Raw genomic sequence first — 12,806 nt, forward strand, 5'->3', positions numbered from 1 at the left:
TCTATGTGCTGAGCAGTTGAACGAGAAAAAACAACTACTTTGTAAATGCTATGAAGCCAACAAACACGTGTTCCTTTGTCGCAGTATGAACTCCATGCAAAACCTGTTGCACCACTACAATGTTGCAATAAACAATAGGTTTTCTGAACAACTTACCAAGCATGTTGGTTGCATTCAGGTTGGCCAAAAGCACTTTCAGGTAAACATGTTTTGGCATAATGTTTGCATTTTGCACAATTTAATGGCATTAGCACATATATCGACTTTTCCCAAAAATGTATTTGACACTGCTATGGGATGCTGACATGCTTTAATGCTAGGGATTGCATGTGAAAGCACAATTAAAAATGAACGATGAGCCAAGTATACAAAAGGTGGCTGTGAAAACTCTGAAGGATGTAATGTCATACAAGACCTCCTGGGAACAACCATTCAGTGAAGCAATGGAAGAAAAGGGGATAGCTCTCTGAAGGTAGAAATGTTATAAGCTGTGAAGAACGAATAGTCACTCAGCAGAAACATAGTTAGGACTACACTACCACTACTGTGTGGTTGATATTGATGCTTGTTGTTTTAGTTAGCTCTTGCCGTTTCAAAGCATCATATGACTGAAATTGTTTGTAGGCAATATACTAAGAACAATTTTTTTGTGAGATGCTATGACGCATGGTTGCATAATTCAGATTTGTTTATAAGTATTGTCTCTCATTCCATGATTTTTCTAACTGGCCTGTCTTTTTTCTAAAACATAAGTTACTAAGTATTAATTTGTTTATACAAATCAAACGTAGCTAGATAAGAATTCAGAGAGAACCAGGAAATTCATCAGACAGTTTACTGCATATCAAACCAAACCTGTCAAAATGTCAAGCAATCAGTGACAATTGCAAAAGATTTAGAGAAATAATAATGGTACAATATATAGTACAATAATAAATAATAAAACAATATTAGTGTAATGTTAAGAAGATTGATCAACAAAAATATTATTGTCATGCTAATGTGTTGAACAACTTCATTAGTAACATACATAGTTAAGGGATAACAATGGATACATATCATCAACACTCTTCATTTATGATTGACCTTTACAAATAATATAGTCCAGTGTTTCTTAAAACCAGATTTGGTCATAATAGGAATGCCTGTACCATAATGGATTAATACAATCAAAAGTGTGCCCTTTTTAAGACAAAAAGTGTTGCACTGTAAACAACAGAAAAAAAAAATGAAATAAATAAAAACAAAATATATAACCTAGTTCAACCAAAACTGATGCATAAATCACTGTTGCATTATACATTAACCTTATAGATTTTGCTTAAGCCATGTTACATAGTTGTCCACCATCCTGTGTCCAATATCAAAGTCTGTGGGCCACATAGTGAACATTAGTGCACCGTGAAATCCACCGGGGTAATGTTCATGTGTGACATCAACTCCAGCATTACGCAGACGTGTGACATACATCAAACCATCATCCCGCAATACATCATACTCACAGGTCAACACATAGGCCTTAGGCAGGAAACGCAACATTGTGTCCGGCACCAGCAATGGCGATGCTCGTGGATCTGCAAGCGAATGATGGAGACTGATAGAGTGCACTGGACTTTTTCTAGTGGCCACAGGTGGAGCACTGTAATTGTATGTCTGGCGATAAGAATCAGGCAAGTATGAACTCCAATTGACAAATTTAAGCAAAGCAGCCGATTCATGGTTATTGTGTCTGTTTGCCATCATGGCTCTGAAAAATGACTTATCGCTGGTGAAGTACTCGCTCCAAAACCTCACCATCAGTGTGCGAGGCAGTATAGGCATGTATTGGTTCTGCTGGTAGGAGGGAGTGTTAAGATCCAAGGCTTGCAGGACAGGGTAGATTAGAGCCTGGGCCTTTAGCTGGACATGCTGTTGTGGGTCCTTCTGCAACTGATTATACATACATAAATATTAAACATATCTATAAAAATTAAACTCACTTTTTTAAAGTAAACTTTTTTTTAGATTTTACCTGCTGAGCCACTGCAGCTGCAAGGTTGCCTCCCGCACTGTCTCCAGACACAGCAATCCGTTCTGGATTGATATGGTAGCCCTTCAGGACCTCAACATGAAGAAAGTACTTCACCACACGATACACATCCTCAAACTGGGCAGGAAAATGATAAGCTGGGGCCAGACGATACCTGCACAGAGCAAATCATGCTGGTATTGTTCCTCTTAATTTATTTTTCTGTCAGGATAAATGAATTCTTCAAAAATTGATTAACCTAAGCAATATCACATGAGTAGAAGTGATGTTGTGGCTAGCATGGCTGTTCATAGTCAGCACAAACTACATATGTTGCAGTTTTATTATAATTTAATAAATGAATAGAAAGGACAAACAAGTAGCATCCCATCTGTACTAGTGGCTGAGCTTCCCCCACTGGTAACTGAGGTCACTAAGCTTGTTCTGTGTTTGTTGTTGGTTTGCCATCTCCAACAGACTTCTCACTTCTTGCTAAACAAAGCTTAGGAAATGTCTCTATTTCTTATGGAATATTTGTAACCTAAATAGGGAACGAGATGCTGCATCAGTTGCTGGCGCAATGGAAACATCCCTAGGTGTGCCAATTGACTAAAGCCCATATAGAAACTCTTCCGTATGCCGGAAGCTAGTTATTTTAGTTGATTAAGTTATAAATATGGATATTTTTCTTACACAAACGCATCACTGCGCTTCAGAAGGCCTTTATTAACCCCATGGAGCCGAATGGACTACTTTTATCATGGATGGATGGATGCACTTTTTTGGGCTTCAAAATATCATCCTTCATTCACTGCCATTATATAGCTTGGAAGAGCCAAGACATTTTTTAATACAATTCCAATTGTATTCGTATGAAAGAAGAAAGATATACATCTAGGAAGGCTTGAGGGTGAGTAAATCATGGGGTCATTTTCATTTTTGGGTGAACTATCCCTTTAAGACCAATAGATGAATGAAGACCCGGAGTCAAGGGTTACAATCAATATACGAAAATTTACTTAAAAGAAAGGTGTTTGCAATATCAAGAGCAGGAGTCAACAAGAGTTTTTAGTCCGCCTCTGCTTTACAATCAAATACAGCAAAACTTATGGTAGACAGTATCAGTGATTTACAGTTGTAATAAAAATTATTGGCTAAATTTACAGACTTTCAGCTGTTTGCAATGAACAAATCAAACAAAAGTAATTGAAATAGCTCTACACAACAAATGGTTCCGAGTGGTTTCAAGTGGTTTCCGCAAAATCAACTAAAGAATGCAAATTTTAATGACTTCTGCAGTCTCAAAATTATTCAACCCCTTATTGAATCCCTCAAAACAGCACACATCTGCAAAACATGTGTTGTCTCCAGCCACCTGATGCAACTAATCAAAGACTTCATTAGTTGCACCAGGTGTGCTTCAGCTAGAACACCTGAAATATCTGAACTGGCTAGGTGTGTTGAGATGCAGTCAAAATGTGACAAAATCAAAAGAATGGTCCAAAAAGTTAAGAGAAGATATCATCACCCTTCACAAATGAGAAGGCACTAAATGTTCCTAGAGACACCACTGAAAGCCGCGTTTCCACCGAAATTACCCGGAACAATTTGTCCCAGGAACTTTTTTTCCCCTAGACCTGTTGCTAGCCGCTTTTCCACCACGGCCTAAAGTAACGTGAAGATTAGGCAAATAGTACGGTGACGTAGGACTGCGCGCGGCTTTACAGTTCCCACTGGATTTCATCCTCTGAATTTAAGCTTAATAAAGCCTGAACCTCGTCGTCGGTCCATCGGACGTATTTTTTAAACTCCATTGTTGATTCTAATAGCAGACGACTGTTACTGCACGCACCTCAACAGATGGTGGTTAAATAAAATGCTGCGTGGAGTCAACCAATCAAAATGCGGCATGAACTCAACCAATCAGCATGTTCAGCGCCCAAGTCCCACCCCTGAAAGTTCCTGAACTTTGGAAAAGTACTACCTCGCGAGCAGGGACTTTCGGAGGGGGAAATATTTACCCGGAACTTAATTTAGACCCGGGTTCCTGCGGTGTAAACACACCAAGTACCACCCCTGAGTTCCTAGTTCCTGGGGTGGAAACGCAGCTATAGCTATAGTTCGCAAGTTCAAAGGGACAGTGGTTACACTACCTGGACAGGGCAGAAAAAGGAAGCTATCAAAGGCTGCAACCAGATGTCTGAGAAACCAGGTTCAGCAATTCCTCGAGTGACTGCAAAAGACCAGTAGCAAGACTTGGTGGCAACAGGCAACAGGTTTCAGCTGCACAGTAAGGCGCGTACTAAACGCATGCGTACACCACTACTGACCCAAAGCCACTATGGATCAGCGGGATGTCTAGAGGAAGAAGAATGAAGCATATGTTGAAAAGAACACTCTGTCTGCAGTTAAGCATGGTGATGCTCTGGGGCTGCTTTGCATCCTCTGGCACTGGAAACCTGCAGCGTGTGGAAGGCAAGATGGATTCATTGAAATATCAGGAAATCCTTGGAGAAAACGTCATGCCGTCTCTGAGGAAGCTGAAGCTTGGGCGTCATTGGACCTTCCAACAGGACAATGATCCCAAGCATACCTAAAATTCCACCAAGGCTTGGTTGCAGAAGAAGTCCTGGAAGAGTCTACAGTGGTCATCACAGACACCTGACTTGAACCCCATAGAAAATCTCGGGTGGGATTTGAAGAAGGGAGTTGCAGCACACAAACCCAAGAATATTCCTGAACTGGAGGCCATTGCTCATGAGGAATGGGCTAAGATTCCTCAAAAACGCTGCCAGAAGCTGGTGTTGGTTGTACATCTCGTTTGCAGCAGGTCATAACAGCAAAAGGGTGTTATACAAAGTACTAAAGATGCTTGCCATTAAGGCGCTGCATATGCAAACATTTTAGCCAGGACTAATAGATAGAAATTTTCATTGCTCAACTATGTAATCAGGACCTCTATATATACTATATATATTATCCGTATCAAGAACAAATCCATATCAAGAGCCTTGACCGTATCAAGGTTCAAAGTATTTGTCTGGAAAACTGAGTTGGGTTCAAGTTAGTTCATTATCTGCATTCCTAGATATCTCTTTGTGATTTCAGTCACTATTTTTTCCAACATTAATTGGCCAAATAATGTTGAAGAACAAAAAAATGTTGTGTGTCCTGTAGTCCAGGGGTTTTCAAAGTCTTAGACAGTGGGCCTCCCTTTTGACACAACTTACCCAATGCCCCAATGCATACATTCGGATATTTCGAGATCGGTTTCAGGCCTCATTCATATGTGGAAATAAATCAGATATAAATCAGATATGTTCCAATGCGACTGTCATGTAAACAGGCAGATCGGATAGGCATTAGCCAACATCTCCGTGGTCTAATGACGAGAGAAACCCCGATGCGCATCTGCAAAGGGACATGGCCCGACGAAACGTTGTGTCGTTGTAGGAGAGGAATGTGGACAAACGTTGACACAACATATCAAAAGTTGGCTTGCTCATCCTAAAATTTCGGACCCACTGCTCCTCGTTAAAGCCAATATTTAAGCAGAATATGCTCCCACCAGTCCTGAGATCTCTCTCGCACACAATAACTGAAGCATATGTGCTGGCTGCAATAATGACACTTTTCGTCCTCCTCTCCCTTAAAATCATGGTGATGTTTGGCAAACTTAGCATAGGCCTATATCGCAGAGCTAGCATCAAGCATATTTCGTGTTCGTCCATCTGTGCAAGATAATTTAACCCTTTAAGCATGCGCGATGTTTCAGATAGTATGGCAAGTGTAAACACATGAATCGGATACAGTTGAAAGAACGTGTTAACGGACGGTAAATTGGGCATCAAGACCTGCAGTGTAAACGAGGCCTTATTTTCAGAATAACAACAATTTAACTTTTTTTAATTTATTAAACTAATTATTAGACTATAATTTGTACCCCCTCCGTGCCTCACAGGCGTGCCCCACACTTTGAAAACCCCTGCTGTAGTCCATTATATATTCCACTATAGTTTCTGACAGTAGGACATTGGGCAAGCAGTCGAATTGTTTACAGTTTCACAGAAGCAGGCAGTTTGGCAGCAGAAAGCCAGACAGCCAAGTCTACGTGTATATGTAAAGAAGATAAAATAGAATGTATCAAACTTTTGGTCTGAAGGTTATCAAATATTTTATTGTTACTTCACTAAGTTTGTTTTGGCTTTTATGTTTCAACTTTATCTCTTTCCTACGATCCATTGTTTTTGCTGCAGTCCATGATAATACAGGGATTCTGATTTAGAATGTTGTAGCGCTGTCACGTGGAGATAGGGCTTACTCTCACTGCAGATTCATTGTTCATGGTTATCAGATCACAGCTGAGTCAACAGCACATTCATTTCTACCATTCCTGCTGTGCTTGACTAAAAATTAATATGTGAACAGCAAGAACAGCCTAGAGCCTCTGTTTGATAAGAACAGGACATCAACTTGTTGATGTCCTTTTGTTGAAAATGCTCCAACAGAGTTAGGGCTGAGGAAGTGCATCATGCGGCTTTGTCAGCAAACTAGGGCAGTTATAGGAAGATATAATTGATATAGATATACCAATCAGTGAGTGCTGTCATAGATATTAGGGCATGCAAGTTTGTTAAGGGTCATTAAGGCCACATTTACACATACACATATTTAGAGAAACGAATACCTCCCCCCCCCCCTCCGTTTTCAATAATAACATCGTGCACACAACATCGTTTTCAAAAAAGTTGTCATTTACATCAACCCGCATAAATATGCCGTCGAGCGCCATCATAACTATGCCAAACCTGTGGGCGGCAGTGTAGGGAGAAGGATAAAGCCATGCAAGCCAATCAGAATCCTCAGCTCACATGACGTTAAGCATTTTCTGGCGCATTATGTGACGTTTGAGAACCTAAAACCCTGTTTCTCCCAGTTGACACGGCAACACATAATCGGCGTTATCAGAAATCTCCACTTTGGCTGGAGTTTTTAGAAATAATCGTTTTCTGTGATAAAAACAGGGTTTTCGTGTAAATGAGAGGGCAAACGGCCGGGAAATATCTGCGTCTTCCCTTCGTGTAAACGGGGCCTAAAATCCCATTTTAGCACTAATCGTTCGCTCAGATTTGGAAAAGGCTCAAAAACTGAGTATGTAAAACTGGAAATTTTGACTGATGATTGGAAGAGGAGAGAGAAAAGCATGGAAGTGAAATGGAGGGGATCAAACACAACAACCAACAAAACAAAGGCCTACAACACACACAATAGCAGTGTTTCCCAACCCTGATCCTGGAGGTACTGAAACTGCTCTCATGCACACTCCACGTTTTATTTTTTTTATTTTTTAATCCTTAAATGAGTCCTTACTTATTGACAGACTCCGCTGTAGTTGCCTTTTTCAGATGAAGGGTGTGTTACAGAAACTTAGTTTCTATCATGGTAAGACCTCTTTTTACAGTATGCCTGTATTGAATGCCGATATCTGATACAGCAGTTAGCTGATATGTTTTCCTCCTTCTGACACATCTTTGATCAATCTTTTATTGACTCTTTCCGCTTCAGTTTTTGTATTGTTTATTTATTAAGTACTACTATAAACAGATTTCCATCGAACAAAATGCTGTACAAATTTACGAACCACATACAGACGCATGACGTGAAAAGTCTCTGGCTGGGCAGGCCTGACAAGAAGAGGCTCAGGCTCGGCAAGCCTGACGTGAAGAAGCTCTAGAAGGGCGGTCTCGATGGGACGAGACTCTGGAAAGGTGGTCTCGACGGGACGAGATTCTGGAGGGGTGGTCTCGACAGGACAAGACTCTGGAAGGGTGGTCTCGACGGGACGAGACTCTGGAACAGCGGCAGCCATGAAGGGACGAGGCTCTGGAACGGCGGCGGCCATCTTGAAAGGAGGCTCCAGGCTGAACCATGTCAGGGAGCTTGGTTTCCTTACTGGTGTGAGGTGAGACTGGACGATGACGTCTTCCTCCGCTCTGCCAACGATGAACGAGGACCCATCTATACAGAGTGCAAAGTTGACATAACTTGCAAGCGTCCATACAGGGTATCCTCGCAGCATCACTAAGCGGATCTCATCATCCAGCCCGCACCAAAATCCCTCCATAAGGGTGAGGTCACTGCAAGTGGCTCAGTGACTGAAGGTGATGAACACCATGACATATTCCTCCAGGCTTCTTCTATTTTGGAAAATAAAAACTGTTGTACCTTCCATCATCCTTCTGCCATTCAAAGGGCCAACATTTATAGAAGCAGTTTCCAAGCTTCTCATCTTTAGGGTCCAGTATTCTGTAACACTGATATCCACAGAAGACGAAGATGAAGAAGATGAAGATCCAAGGTTTATTAAACAAGTACTAACAAAAGAGCCAACAATGCGAGACAGTGTGCTAAACACAAACAATACCAGACAAAGAAGTGAACACAAGGAGGAACTTAAATACACAGTGATGATGACATGCAGATCAGGTGATGGCTGATGGAGTGGGAATCATTAGGAATGCTGGGAAATGCAGGAAATATTATTTTAACTTGCGCTTAAACTCTTGCCGTGGGATCATTCTAAAGTTTAGGAACTTCCGCCGCAAATGCTCGATCTCCACCCATTTTCCGCTGGGTCCCAGGAATCGTTAAGGCCAGCTGGTCATTTCGGCTCATATTTCTTAATTCCACCAAATACGGAGGAGCCAAATTGTGTAGTGATTTATAAACTAAAATCAGTTCTATTCTATTCTATTCAGCCAATGTAAGGAACCCAAAACAGAAGTAATGTGGTCTTTCTTACGAGTACCTGTTAAAAACCTTGCAGCAGCATTTTGTGTCAACGGTTAACTCCCTGGGGTCGGCAGAGGGAGTCCCTTTCGAACGGTCACTTCATATTGCGTAGCTATACACAGTGGGGGAAACTCCTTTTCCTCGATTTACTGAAGCTTATATGTAAAACGCATTTGCAGCTGCACAGCTAGCACACTGAGCGTCTGGCTCGCTCATAGGCTGTGCTGCAGCAACTGCACATCCAATGGCACGGGCGCCTCTGACGCGCGACCAATGAGTTAGCCCTACGTCATTACACGTCAGAGCCCTCCAAGGGGGCGTGGCCTTAGCCTATAATAGTCCCCCGAATTCACCATTATAGCAGATCTTACTCCTTCAGCGACAACTACACGTCTCTGACTGTTTTACTAAGCTTCGCCGTTTGAACAAGCCCTTCAGCCTGAGCGAGCATCATTTTCAGCAGACTACGCCTTCTCAGCCGTTTTCTCCTGACGCCATCTCACCTGTGGCTATCCGGCGACAACGCTATATCCTTTCTTACTAGTGTTTGAGTGATATTTCTAATGCCTCGTTCATCCTGTGCCACGTGCGGAGGCAAGCTGCATGAGGCCGATGGACACGCGAGCTGCATTTCATGCCTGGGAGTCAACCATGCAGAGAATGCATTCTCTGCCAGCGGATGTGTGACCTGCGAGAGCATGCCCATCTCCGTGCTGCGAACACGGCTAGCTCTCTCACGAGACAGCGACGCCGCTTCATCTGCGCTTCCCTTTCCGGCCTTACTTCAGCCAACTGAACCACAGGGGACGATGCTGCCATATGACCCATTAGTCTGCAGCATAAACTCACGTAGACCAGATGTCCTACCTGCATCATGCGAGAATTCAGGTCCACACCCAGAAAAGTCGTTTGCTGATGTGGCAGCAACACACTATTTTGAAGGTTTAAGCTTAAGCCTAGTCTCCTCAAATGACAGAGTTCCACATCTTAATGAACTATTGCCAAATCCCGAGATTGAGCTAATATCAGCCAATCGTCCAGGTAGTTCAAGATCCGGATGCCCTGGAGCCGCAATGGGGCCGGGGCCAGAGCCGCGTCAATGTACTTTGTGAACATTCAAGGAGCCAGAGCCAGTCCGAATGGAAAAACATGTTATTGGTAAGCTTTGCCCTCAAAAGCAAACCTGAGGAACTTTCTGTGTCTCTTTACGATCTGGATGTGGAAGTACGCAACCTTAAGATCGTTGGTCACAAACCAATCTCCGGTTCGAACTTTAACGTCAGCATTTAACATTTTCTCACTCTGAGCACAAGATTTAAGTCCAAAATCGCACCCAAATCACCATCCTTTTTGGTCACAACAAAATAACGCCTGTAGAAGCCTGACTCCACCTGACCGGTGGGTATCTCATTTATAGCGGCTGCCAGACGCTCCTAACATGGTAAGAGAAATCCAGGAGGGGGGCGGAGCATAGGCAGACCAGGGGGCGGGGTGAAGGGCCAGGTCCATGGAGTGGAAGAACTGGACACAGGCCCTGCGTCTCAATGTCCATACTATCCAACCTAAACAGTATGTGAGATTAAAATAAGTGTGTCCCAAAGCATAGTATGTCGAAAAGAGTATGCCATAAGTCCCCAGATGGTCTACTATTTCCAGTGGATTTTCGAAGTGTTGATCCGTGCACACTCTAAGGCTAATATTGCCCTCAAACCATTGCGCTTTGGAGGAGGAACTACAAACACAAGTAAAAAGGGTTGAAAGAAAATACAAAACATGGTGGATATGCACAACCGACAGTGAGACATTTAGATAAAGGTTTGAGTGACTAATCAAAGTTAAACCTGATAAAAAATGTTTTTATTTAATGTTATTTGTGTTATATTTCATCTGCAATAACAATGTGGACTTTTATAAAGATCCGTTTGCCCATTAAGTTTTAAATGCATCATTATGCATTAATATGTGGAGCCTCTGCATGAAAGATTGCAAATCAACGTGCTCCTACATTTCTCTCCAATACGGTAGGAAATTAAATGAAATGTGGAGGATTTTGACTGTGACAAGATGATTGACAGGCCAGTTTACTTGAACAGGACGCGACAGAGAGCAACCGTTAAAGACGCAATTTTTTGATGTGATAGTATGTCCCAAAGCTTGTCTAATCTTCTGCTACACACTCAAAAGTATGTATGTTTTCTTCACAAAAAGAGTACATACTTTTAGGGCATAGTATAAGTAGGCGAATTGGTTCTGGTGTGGGAACCACAGGACAGGAAGGTACTGGAAACACAGGACTAGCGACCATTAAACCGAACATGCTGGTGACCGTGGTGGGGCCAAGCTCCGTGGCCCTCTGTGCTTGATGCATGGTACCCCTGGAAGTCCTGGATGTGGTCCTATAGCAAGCGAATTCCCTGACGAAGGTGGACTAGACTTAATGCTGGATCCGTATTGGCAATGTCTTCTGTTACGTACTGCACGGAGACATGAAGGCTGAGGAGCCAAACACAGTATTTATTGAGGTGCAATCCAACGATGTAAATCAAAAAATAGTGATGTGACATTTGAAAAGAGGAATCGGAGCTTGTGTCGAGAATTAAATGTGAAATGCTTGCTGTGCCTGAAGGAGCTGACATACTGCAATAAAACACCTCCATGCTCAGGCATTATCGATCACTGCATGAGCATGCACAAACTACTGACAATCCACACACTAGTCAAAGTAATAGATAATTAAAAAAAAAAATCATTATTTAAATAATGTGTAATTGCTCCTACAATACACCAACATTGTATTTTATTATAGATTCCAAAAAAGAAATGGAGAATGAGCCCCTGGTGAACATGGTCATCAAGGACTCCCAACCCTTTTTCATTGTGGAAGATGTTGGGTTTAGGGAGTGCATGTGTTGGATCCCGCTTTTGTTATCCCAACTAGAAAGGTATGTGATTAATAAAGTTGTTCATCATTATATTAGTAGTTAACATTAAGAGTAACTGCATTTATTTTTATCCACAGGCTTTGAAGGTCATGGTTAATAATAAATACAAGGTCAGAGAGCAGTTGCAGAAAGTTGCGGCTATAAGCCTTACCTCTGACAGGTGAAAATCCCTAAACGTGGATGCCTACCTAGCAGTAACTTGCCATTTTATAGATGACAATGACAAGATCTGCACTATTTTACTAGGTGTAGAGCATTTCCCTAAGAGCCATACTGCTGAGAACTTGGATACTGGACATATCAATATGGACATATGGACATACATGGAGGAGTGGGGCATAAAAGATGAAGTGACGTGTCTGGTAACTGATGCTGCAGCCAATATGATAGCATGTGTACGATCATTAAATGTTCGGCATGCCATATGCATTGCACATGCACTAAATCTTATTGTGAGGAAGTAATTTGATGACATCAGTAGCTTCAACGAAATTTGATCCAACTGTAGGAAACTTGTTACCTTTTTCCGAACCAGCACTACAGCATAAGAGAGACTTGCCGAAGTACAGGAGCAGATGGGGAGACCAGGTCTGAAGTTAATCATTGAAGTGGACACCGACTGGAACGGCTCTATCAGCTGAGAGAGCCAATGTGGGCAGCCCTGGCCTCTCTAAGAATCGACGTCACCCTTCCTACAGCCCTGGAGTATGAGGCAGTCCAAGATGCTTTACATGTTCTTGCCCCTTTTCACCAGGCTACAGTAGAGCTTTTGGAGGTAGAAAAGGGTGTCTACCTCCAAAGTGATACCTTTGATGAAGATGCTTAATCATGCTGTAACGATTAAGCTAGAAGGCCTCAAGTCCAATTTAACAAGGCAGCTGGGTGACAGCCTGGTCCGGAGGGTCAGGGAAAACGCAGTACATTTAGGATCATTAAGTGTGATGTCCATACCCACGGTATTGGATCCCAGAGTTAAAACAATTAGAGTCTTAAGTAAAGGAACACTGCAAGAGGCGACATTGAGATTAAAATCTGAATGCGCAACTGTAATCAGAAGTTCTGGT

General features: G+C 42.3%; 1 protein-coding gene across 1 annotated transcript in view; it reads right to left on the reverse strand.

The window, feature by feature from the left end:
* Nucleotides 1-821: 821 nt before the first annotated feature.
* The window catches only part of aadac (arylacetamide deacetylase), a 49,540-nt gene continuing 37,555 nt past the window's right edge, over nucleotides 822-12,806 (reverse strand). The window contains exons 4-5 of the mRNA XM_082179186.1: nucleotides 2,012-2,183; nucleotides 822-1,929 (exon numbers count right to left, since the gene is read on the reverse strand). Coding sequence (XP_082035312.1) covers nucleotides 1,309-1,929; nucleotides 2,012-2,183 — 793 coding nt within the window. The 3' untranslated portion in view covers nucleotides 822-1,308. The remainder of the gene's footprint in view (nucleotides 1,930-2,011; nucleotides 2,184-12,806) is intronic.

This window comes from Leuciscus leuciscus (genome assembly GCF_965113295.1).
Source record: "Leuciscus leuciscus genome assembly, chromosome: 9".
In the NCBI taxonomy this organism is placed as follows: Eukaryota; Metazoa; Chordata; class Actinopteri; order Cypriniformes; family Leuciscidae; genus Leuciscus; species Leuciscus leuciscus.